The sequence below is a fragment of the Anopheles cruzii genome, unplaced genomic scaffold (genome assembly GCF_943734635.1).
Source record: "Anopheles cruzii unplaced genomic scaffold, idAnoCruzAS_RS32_06 scaffold00397_ctg1, whole genome shotgun sequence".
Lineage (NCBI taxonomy): Eukaryota > Metazoa > Arthropoda > Insecta > Diptera > Culicidae > Anopheles > Anopheles cruzii.
The window spans coordinates 1-11,289 of record NW_026454006.1 but is presented as its reverse complement, the minus strand read 5'-3'; the positions used below and the strand labels follow the sequence as shown (position 1 = coordinate 11,289).

General features: G+C 48.6%; 1 protein-coding gene across 1 annotated transcript; it reads right to left on the bottom strand.

Annotated features, from left to right (window-relative positions):
• Positions 1–7,922: 7,922 nt before the first annotated feature.
• Positions 7,923–10,972, bottom strand: LOC128276059 (homeobox protein B-H1-like; the record flags this gene model as incomplete). Its single annotated transcript, XM_053014529.1, has 4 exons — positions 7,923–8,653; positions 10,189–10,328; positions 10,422–10,587; positions 10,695–10,972. Coding segments are annotated over 4 exons (1,315 nt in total), but the record flags the coding sequence as incomplete, so codon positions are not given.
• Positions 10,973–11,289: the final 317 nt, after the last annotated feature.

The following is an 11,289-nucleotide window of genomic DNA, read 5'->3' as shown; positions in this document are numbered from 1 at the left end:
ACGAGGACGAAACATTTACCAAGAAGACATGAAAGCAAACACATCACGACACTGATCGAGGGACATATTAACATCGAGAAGCGACGAGTAGTTGTTGTAAGTACGACACAGAGAAAGCAATGGATCATTATGCCCCGATAGGGAGGACCGCGCGTCAACTCTAAGTTCCAGGTTGGGTCGTCGTCTCAAGCATCGGAAAGGGACAGACAAATTTATACGAGACAGGAGTGTTGGCGAGTCAATACGAAAAGTCAAAATCTTAAAAGCAAACAGAGCCTGTGCTGACCGTCTCCTATGCTCGAGTGAACGTAGCCCGAGTAGAAGGCAGCGCGTTTTGTATGGTGGAAGTCGATCCGCAGCATACCAACCAAGTCTACGGACAGCGATCCTCGTAAACTTGCGTTGTATGGCTTCAATACGATCAATCCAGCACCGAAAGTGCGGATGCCAAACAACACAAGCATACTCAAGGATCGACCGAACGAGACAACAATACAAAGCTTTAAGACACATAACGTCACGGAACTCAGAAGACATACGAATAATAAAACCAAGCATTCTGTACGCACGCTTGATGATGTCCTCAAAGTGCAAGTTAAGCCTCAGCTTCGCGTCCAGTGTTACACCTAAATCACGGATAACATCTACACGCGGAACAACAGACGAGCCAATGCGATACATAAACATGACAGGGGATTTTTTCCTAGAGAAAGTGAGAACATTGCACTTATCGACATTCAATGACATTTTATTGCAATCACACCAATGAACAAAACGTTCAAGTAATGATTGCAAATAAACACAATCAGACGGGATACAGACAGGTAGAAACAATTTCAGGTCGTCAGCAAACATTAAGTAGCACTCAGAAGGAAGCCGAAGAGTCAGGTCATTGACGAACAGTAAAAACAATAGCGGACCCAAATTGCTTCCTTGGGGAACGCCAGAGACGTTGGTGAAAACAGAGGACAAGGTCTGACTAACCCTAACACGAATGACACGATTACACAGGTAAGACACAATCCATCTCACGAGCAAGGGACAGACACCTAGTTTAGCCAATTTGGCGGATAGTAACCGATGCGAAACTCTGTCAAAAGCTGCCTTGAAATCCGTATAAATTGTGTCAACCTGCAGACCTTTGTCAAAGCTAGAGTAGCAACCATTCAAGAAGGTGAGAAGGTTTGTCGAGGTAGATCTGCGCGGGACAAAGCCATGCTGCTGGTCAGAGATGTAAGACTTAGAGCAGAACTGCAGGTGCCTTGTAACAACTATTTCAAAGAGCTTACTGCAAGCGTTAAGAATCGAAATGCCACGATAGTTTTCAATACATTCCTTACTGCCCTTCTTGTGGATGGGAAGCATCCAAGATTCCTTCCACAAGGACGGAAATCGAGCAGAGGACAAGGACCCTGAGAACAGAATCCTCAGTGGAACAGCTAGCGCTGAACCACACTCCTTGAGAACGGCAGAAGGAATGTTGTCCGGGCCCGGGATATAAGATAGTTTTAACTGGTCAATAGCTTCGAGTATAACAGACTTTGAGATAGTTGGTAAAGGCACGTCAATAAGATCGGCCGGTACAAATGACAGGGCTTCGAACATTTCAGAGTCAGAAACAACGGAGTTGTCAAAATTGCACGAAAATGTAGACGCAAAGGCTTCACACTTATCACGTGCAGACGTAAAAAAACGATTACCACAACACATAGACACTGGGAGACGGTTACACTTACGCTTAGTGTTCACGAAGCTCCAGAAGGACCTAGGGTTGACAATCAACGAAGCCTGAACTCTCCTAACGTACTTATAATAAAGACGCCTGTTTAAGTTTTTATAAAGCGAACTAGCACGAAGAAAACAGTTCCTATTATAACAAGAGCGGTTGCGCTGGAACCGTTTTAATTGACGACATTTAAGCTTGCGTAATCGCCTTAATAATCCATTTGACCACCGCGGTCCACAACGCGGACGCAACATCGGCACTGAGTCACTAAACAAACTGCAGAGTTTATCGCTAAATAGCTTCACGTTACTATCGATGTCATCAGCACACAGAAAACATTTCCAATCGACAGCCGAGATGCAGGATGATAGTTGTGCAAAGTCGGCACGACGAAAATCAAAGCGAGACTGCCATGGCTCAGACTCAGCACTTGCAGTTGCTCGCTGTACTGCGGGAAGATCGATGCTTATTTCCAGTGCGGGGTGATATGTATCAACAGGCGTGAGAGCCTCAGCAGCTTCGTACACGTTGATGCCAGGGGCTAACTCAGCATCAGCAAAAACCAGATCCAAGTTACGCCCCAGGACATTAGTAATAGTATTCCGCTGAAGAAGGCCATGGAAGTTGATACCGTCCACAAAGAACGCCGCAGCACCGGAAACAGAAGAACCCTGCACATCCATCAGACCAGATCGTGTCCAGTTTAAAGCAGGCTGGTTGAAGTCACCCATTAACAGAACTAAATCATTAGGGTCGATCTGGTTTAGCACAAGAGTGAGCGAGTCCATAAGTTTACGAAGCATAGATATGTCCCGGCTAAGATCAGGCGGCAGGTACGCGGTACCCACGACGAGGGAACGATGTTGCAGCTTCACTCGAATCCACATTTGTTCGAACGGTTCGGGAGGGAACTCAATTATCCGGCCCTCCAGGTTGCGATTGACCATTATAGCAACTCCGCCACCACGTGAGCGGCCGCTTAGTGAGTTAGAACGATCGCAACGGAATACACGGAACGCGTCACCGAAGTATGAAGATGGGACGGACTCATCAAGCCATGTTTCAGTTAGCGCAATTAAGTCCCACTCACACTCCTGAAGAGCAAGGCTAAAAGAGTTGAGCTTCGATCTCAAGCCGCGCACGTTCTGGTAGTAAAATCGAAGATTGTAGATGTCAGTTCGGTTCGTGTCTATTCGTGGCGTGATGCGATCGACGTGGTCGACGTTTTGGTAAGATCTGGACATCTGCTATTTATTCGGCGAGATATTTACGGTATTGTCAGAACGAGGCCTCTTGCGTTGATGTGGTGGTGACATGAACGAGCTATTCCCATACCGCAGAGCCACCTCGGAGAATCGTGGAGGGGTAAGCTCCCTAGCCTTAAAGCTCAGGTCCGGAAAGCATAGTTGGTCGGATGCTAGCGGAGCGGCAACGGGTGATGAACATAATAACGGGCGTCTATCTTGGGCTGGTTTGGCAACGAACTCACGAAAAAGCACTCCATTTGGCCAGGTGGAAGGATCGAGCGCTTTGTCCCTCAAGGCAAGCGGCACTCCGACCCGGAAGGACAAGAACGACACAGATGATAGATCTCGGTCCTTCGGAAGTAACCGTTTAACGAGCACGTCCTTGGCTTCGAGGCTTTTTGACACCATGTCGCTGACTTGCTCCTCAGTAACATCTGTGGCCAAACGCGAAAGGAACAGCCATAGTTTTGGTGTGGGTGCCGCCACAGTGCCTATGGCAATCTTTGCTGCCGTGCCAACGGCCAGCGGAGGGGGACGTGGGGCACTGTTCTCACCAGAACGTCGAATTGTCGGCTCCTTCAGAGCCGACGCATAAGTTGCGGTTCTGTTGCCTCCAACTGGGTTAACGCAGTCTCCGGCCGGGTCCCGGTGATTTGACGTGTGAGACGGGCCGGTGAGCAGCGTGAGGCGGCGATCCATCTCGGTGAGAATGTCTCGTTTAAGCTCACCGAGCAGCGGGGCAAGGTCACGCATGAATCCTGTCATCAAGCGCTGGGAACTGCCATCATTCTGCGCACCAAGACATAAGGGGCAGATCCAACGCAGCTGATGGTTACGAGCAAGCTCCTTTCGGCAAGTCGCGGAGACCCCGAGACACTTTCCGTGAAACGACTCTCCGCAGATGCCAAAGCATGGCACAGGAATTTCGTCAGCGGCGAAGGATCCCGAGCAGGAAGAGCAAGAGCCGGACATGATGGATAGTGGTCGAGTGTTTAGTAATAGTGGAGACGGTGAATAAATTGCAAGCTCTTGGGCTGTGTGAATTAATGCGGTAGTGGTCCAGTGAAGTGATGGTAGTGCGGTTCACGTCTCAGTGGTGAGATGAGCGGTCATGAGCAGCGCGTTTAGTGCACGTAGTGGTGGCGTAGAGTCGCCAAACTGGAGTGTACAGGAGTGTAGGTATTGGTGTCAGAGCTTCTCGACGAAACACCAAGCCACATTGACTGAAGCTGGACAGCGATCAGCTGATGACGCCAAAACAGTTCGCCACGAAAAAACAGGGCCGGTGAATAAATTGCATGCACTTGGGCTGTGTGAAGTGTTGGTGATGCGGCACGCGACACAGTGATGGGATGAACGATAGTGCGTAGTGGTGTCGTTGACCAGCCAAACTTCCCGAATCGATGATGCGGTGAGATAGTGGTGAGCGACGACGCGTTGATAGTCAGGCACGGGTAGTAGTGCAGTGCCGAAGCGCGGATATGATGCGTAGTATTAGTGGCGGGAGCAGAGCGACGCGCAAATTGACGAAAACAAGGCACCGATCAGCTGATGACGCCAAACAATTCACGTCGAAATGCAAAGCACAGACACGCGCAGGACTCTTAACACGAACAGGTAGCAAGGCAGTGATACCAAGGTAACCGAAAAACACGAATCAAGCCACGGCACAGTGATAAGTCACAAAAAAAACACGAGTGTAACACAGAGCGCAACAAGGAACGTCCGAACGCTACGAATGACGTTTGTTTTTATTAAATTTATTTTCGAGCAAAATAATCAAATTTGTGTACTCCATTCGAATTCCATCTCTCTAAACATAACGGTAACACTATGCCAATTCTCACGGTTATGCACATTGCACTTGCCAACGTATCTTCCCCACTCTCACTACGCATAGTGTCCTTTAAGGAAATAGAGGAACCGAACAACAAAGGTATCACGATAATTATCCACCGCCTCGAAATCGGCGTCCAGGCCCCAGGACCCTTTAACGACACATCCTACAAAAATCAAAGGGATGTGTTTTGGCTTATGCTCTCTTGAGCTGGTTCTCCAGCGGTTTTCCCTCGGAAAGAAAATGCATCCTCACAATTTCCGTGCCCCTAATGTTTTGCAAACTGTTTTGCAACGAAAAGAAACACCGACCTACGAATAAATGGCGAGATAAAGAGATGTCCTCCAGCACGGGACCGGAAGTGCAAACAAAGCAAAGGTTGGTGACAGTTTGACAGTTTACTGCCGGAAGAAGGGATGAAAGGGGGTCACCACTAACCTAACAACTAACTTCTTGAGGATGTGGGCTCATGTGGCCCTTCTGTGGTGCTTGGTGCGGTCCACCGACAGGATGTGCTCTGACAAATGGTAGGCCGCTCATGATGGAGTGTCCCCTTGCGTTATTATGCAGACTCAGACCGTGGTACGAAGAAGGTTATCATTTTCCTGTTTTCTCAAACATTATTCCGATCCTGCCGATAATTAGCCTAGGGTATTAATGTATGTTATTTCAATGTATTCATTTGCTAAGTCAAATCAAGTGAAATAATAAGATTCATTTTCTAAAACTAGCTAAAATCACTCGAAAAGTTTACTTTAAATAAAATATTGTGCAATTAAACAATTTGCATAAAAAGTGCTATTAGCTTCCAGTCCCATAGTCCACGACGGTTCGGTTGCAGATTCCCAAGAGCAGCACGCTGCAAGTGCCACAGGCACGAACTCCTCATTCACGCGGCGGCGAAGCCAAAGGTCGTTCGCCGTTTAGCTGCAACTAAGAAACATTTCAGAGGATCCTGGGAACCACTTTCGAAGCAACAAACTGGTCACAGGCTGCATCAGGAGCCCCGTTTGTAAGGAGTTCCGGGGATGCGGCAAAAACGTGACTCGAACCGATCGGGTTTGGAACAGCGCGTTCGCTAATTAGTTACTTAAAGACTTTGTGACACGGACTGAGCCCTGAGCCTTGCGTTTTGCGTGGGCCCTAAAGCATGCAAACGGGAACTGTGTCACGTTTCATAGTGAGTGGCCGGTTCTTCTCACGATTCTTCTGTTACACTAAGAACGAGGAACGATTCTTTGTTTTGTTTGTTGTTTTAACTTCTAATCTCTTTTTGAATAGCAATTTATTAAAATTGCAATTTATTAAATTAAATTTGGCACAGTTGTTAGACAAATTTAAAAAAAAAATAATTTTATTTGCTTTGTATTTCACATATTAACATTGTACTCATGTATTATGAAGCAAAAATGAATGAAATATTGCAATGTGCCAATTGATTCAGACAGTTTAGGACATTTTTCTATCCAATGTCAAGCATGCCTTCGCATTAGATTATCCTTTTGCCGACCCGGTACTGGAACCATAAAATTCAGTGAAGCCACTAACCGGGGGGTCTGTATTTTTCTATCTCTTCTCGTCCCCATTGCTAGTCCGGCAATGGCATCCCTTTTTTCCTATGGGTACCAAACGCGGTCATAAAGTTTAATAATGCGCTCCAATCAGAAGATGATTTGTGGTGGAAGGTCCTAAACGAATTAACTTCCTGTCCTTCTGCACGGTCTCGCGCGCTCTCAGGACCCGGCACGATGGCACGGACTCAGTACCGGTGGAGTCGGCAGGAGACTTTGTTGGCGTTGTTGATTGACGAAAAGCACACTTACATGTTGTGTGCGCACACACACGCCCGCTCGACCGTAGTGGGATCCATCCCACAAAACGGGAGTGAAAATACCAAACGAGCGTTGTCGACTCGACGACGGCCTCTCGTCGGCGGTTGTCCTGCCATATCTTCATCAAATATAATTGGGACTAATGAGCGGCAGAAGGTTTTGCCCAGACACACACACAGACACACACGCGGAGACTTCTTTTTCCGCACGGCACGCAGCATCCACCGCTTGCCTTGATCGGTCCGGCTCAGTGTCTAAGGAAAGTCCATTCGTCGTCGTCGTCGTCCTGTGGAGCAATTGCTTCACAACGAGAGAAAGAGAACGAGAATAGGAATCAATTTTCCATCGTTCAGAATGTGCTTGTGTTTGTGTGTGCGTATGTAAGAGAGTATTTTTTCCGATGACAAGGATAACGAAGCGCACGCCTGCTCCGTTCGAGGATAATCTTCGCACTTTTCCCGGAGACTTATAGTGGACGTGCGCGGCACCATGGCAACTGGCTCGTTCAAGTGCAGCAAGGATGTTATGTACACACCAAACTTCCACACACACACGCGCGCGCACCGGGAATTATTAACGTAGCTCCGCCCTACCAAAGGGGCCAAAGTGGAGAGAACTGGCAACTAGATAGCGCAAGGATATTCGCAGGTGCCCCGAACGGGAAGGCGAACCATTTGTCGAGAGTACTGTACATAGCACCAAACCGACGGCCTGTGTTCTGACCTTATTTTCTGGCCTTCCGGGGAGGGGGAGACTCGAATATTGATTGCTTTCGAATATACGAATTCAAACGATTCCGATGCCACTGAGCAATCAACTCAATTAAGTCGGCAGCTTAATTTCGGAACTTTCGGATGATACGGTTCGAGAATGGTGTTATGTGACACAACTTTGCTGTTTTCCTTTTATTTAGCTTAAAGTACAGGGTTGCACAGTCTCCTAGAAGCGGCCCGCTGGTGCTGGCGTTGCCGGCGTATGACTAGCACTGCTTACGGCCCTATTATGGTTCTCGATTCGAGTCGTCGAACGTTCATTCCGTTCATTTTGAGTTCATTTTGCTATAGCTTTCTCTTTCTGCCTTCTCTCTTGCTGTATTCTGCTTTCTCTCTTGTTGTGTTCACTCGAACGTTCGAGTTTCCGTTCGAGATCCATAATAGGGGGGTTAGTTCACTCTGTGTTAATTCGTAACTCGATTGTGCTGGATACTAAGCACTCTACTACCTACGTACGAGCTCCTCTCGCAAACATTCACTCAGAGTCGGGATGCCTCGGCTTGCTCCCTACGTCAAGTAACCCTGATCGTCACCGACGATGTCGACATCGCTGCAGTCGGACTCGCTATCGTTCAGCAAATCCTCGTCGTCTTCGTCATCTGCATCGCTGAGCGAAGAACCTTCCGGTTGGCCACCCATCCGCAGCGCCGGTGATGCCAACTGATGGGCCAGATGGTGATGCATCGAGTGGTACGGGGCCGGATGGTGGTGGTGCATTTGGGGGCCGTGCGGGTGATGCGTGGCGAACGGGTGATGAGGTCCCGTGGGTGGCCCTCCCTGCGGTGACGGCGGTGGTAGGTGCGGTGGGGCGCCGCCGTTGGTCATGGCGGCAACCGCGGCCACCGCTGCGGCCCGTTTTACGAGGCTAAACGATGAGTGCAATGGTCGACCGTCGCTGTTCGCGAGAGATTTTAGCGACACACCACCACTTCCGATGGCTGGGGATGGCTTTGGGCCGCTACCTGCGAGGGATACCGCTGACTTGCCACCGCCACCAGCACCACCGTTGTACAGCGCGAAACCGTTCTTCTCCGCGGAGGCTGCCGCGGCCGCCGAAGCCGCGGAAATGGAAGAAGTCGTTGTCGAGGACGTCGAAGAGGTGGAACAGGATGAGCCCGGACAGGGCACGGTTCCTTGCAGTCGGCCGGAAGTGGAAGAGTTGGCCGATGGGTTGGTGGTGTTGGTTCCGGCGGCTCCAGTGGCCCCAGTTCCTCCTCCGCTCGTGGAGGTGCCCGTTTCTGTGGGGAAAAAAGTCAAGTCAGGTCCCGAATAGTTAATTAGCGTCTCGATTCGCAGGTGGCCAAACATTGACCACTTCTTGAAACAGATCAAAAGAAATTACCATCACATCAGTTCTCGACTGATCGCACTGGAAATGGAGGGTATGCTGATAGAGCTTAGATTTGAGATTGAAAATATCGTCTTCACAAGATTCAAAATGTTGTCGTAAAAAATAAGTTCTTTACGAGTGCGATTAAGACAAAAATTCGCTTCCCATTTTTTGGAATGGTGCACACTGATTTGTGCATTTTATTTTGCGTGAATGTGCAGAATCTTGTATTGAATGAAAGAAATACTTAAAAAAAAGTCTGTTGCATTACCTAATAAACTTTTTTAAGTATTTTCTTAATGCTTAGAAAAGCCATCCCATCATTAGCCAAGTTCCAGCTCATGTGGCTGTAAACTTCAACGAAGAACGCATTAAATGAAGCTCAGTTTCATACCTGTTCATATCTCCTTTTCCATTATTCAGTTTTGGGAAATAATTGTTTGCCCTTGAAGCATCTTGCATCACTTTCACCTAAAGTTTGCTTTTCCAACCCGAAGGTTGCAGAACAATAGATAAAACACACGACATGGCGCTAGTTCCATTGACAAAACTATTTGCGCATTCCCGAGTAAAGAGACGTACACCAATCAGAGCACGTTGCCTAGTTCCGGAATGTCTTTCAACCGGAAGAAGCTAAATTTTCTCCGCGACGTATGCTGGAAATTGTTTGCATCCCGCAGGGCATGGCTGCGCATTGTCCACACGTTCGACAATCGTTTCCGTCGAGTCCACACAATAGCTGACAATAGAATAATAGAAGCATTCGATCAAAGCATGCGATCCTTTAGTCTATTTACCGAGCTCCGGATGCGGAGCTATGACGTAACCATGGTGATCGAGAAGCGAATGCCCTTTCTATCAACCCGTTCGTAACTACGCTCTGTTTCACTTCATCGAGCCATTTTTCACCGAAGAAAAATTGACCACTTCAGGCCAAACGGTCGTTTCAGGCGAAGCAGAAGATGGTTAAAGTTCGTAAAAGGACTCCCATTGTGGTTCAGCAGAATGGGGCCCAAGTTGTCCAAGAAACGCTCTTCCCCACCACAACAGACAAAATGAGAAGTAGCCGAAGAAGATGGCCACCAGCTTGCGCGTGTCTTGAAGAAAATGGGCGCTCGAGTTCTGTTGGTTTGATAATTCAATTTTCTGGCCTTCTGAAACCCCTTTTTCCTGAAGAGTTTGCGGCGTCCCAAGAGTCAAAGATGCCTTTCACGGAGAGTTACTTAGAAGACTTCTCGATTGATTAAACTTCTTTAAGCGAGAAATGGCCGCATTCTTCCCCCTTTTGAAAGGGTGCAAAGACGGGCCTTCAGGATTCTTCGTTGGTCACCTAATTCAATTTCGAAAGTACGCCAGTGATGGAAAATTGGTCCGCCCGGAAAGAGGGACACCAAAAGCAGCCAATTTGGTACCCAAAGTTTGGTACCCTCCCCCGGAACTTACCGGCGCTGGTGCCGTTGACGTCACGTCGGCGAAGCTGCTTCTTGTGCTTCATGCGGCGGTTCTGGAACCACGTCTTGACCTGGGTCTCGCTGAGCCCGAGGCCCGTCGCCAGCTCGACACGCTCCGGTGTCGATAAGTAGCTGTTTGCGAGGATTGATGTGAAAAAATTAAATAATTTATTAAAAACCGGAACCCCGTGCCGGCCAAACCGCCACCTTCGCCGAAGGTCTTACCGTTGAGCTTCGAAACGTTTCTCCAACCCGGTCAGCTGGGGGTCACTGAACACCGTGCGAGCTTTCCGGCGTCGGCAGTGCCGCAGGGCGCTCATGCCCATCCCCAGGCCGAGGGCAATATCCGGGCAGCCGGCACCGGGAAACAGGGACGAGCTGGCGAAAATTCCTATCCCGAAGAAAGACACACGCACACGAAATTGGTCACCAAAAAATCGAACGCCCAACTTTGGCCGATAATGGAATTAATTGCTTCCGAAGTTCCGCCACACGTACCTTGCGAGAGGAAGTACGGGTCGACGGTTTTGTAGCCGGTGGACGAGGGGGCCAGGTAGGCGCCGAGGGCCATCTGCAGATAGGCGGGATCGTTGTACGGATTCGTAGCGTACAGGACGGACCCGGCCGACGGCCCGCTGGTGAACTGAACCGGACCGGGCGGGCTGCCAGCTCCCGGAGGTCCTCCCGGGAGCGGCGGTTGTTGTGGTGGTGCCGCCGGCACCGGATGGTGCACGCCCGGATGGGAACCACCGTTTATGCCACCAACTTTACCGTACCTTTGTGGGAAAAACAATTAGCGGTCCATCAATGCCAAGGTTTTTTAAAACAGTGGCGCTTCAATTTAAAGAGATGTTAACTTTCTATCAATTGATAAATTTACATCCTATTTTAAACTGTAGTAAGATCACAGTGAAACAGTGGCCTTGTAACTCAAACTTGTGTTTCATTGTTTTATTGTTGCCGGCGACATTTTAGAATTTTATATCATAAATTTTACATAAAACCCTGTTCATACACTCTGTCAACTTTCTATAGCCGCACCCACGTTTTCAACGTATCTTCCAAACCGTCTTTCCGATTCAACTTCTGTTTT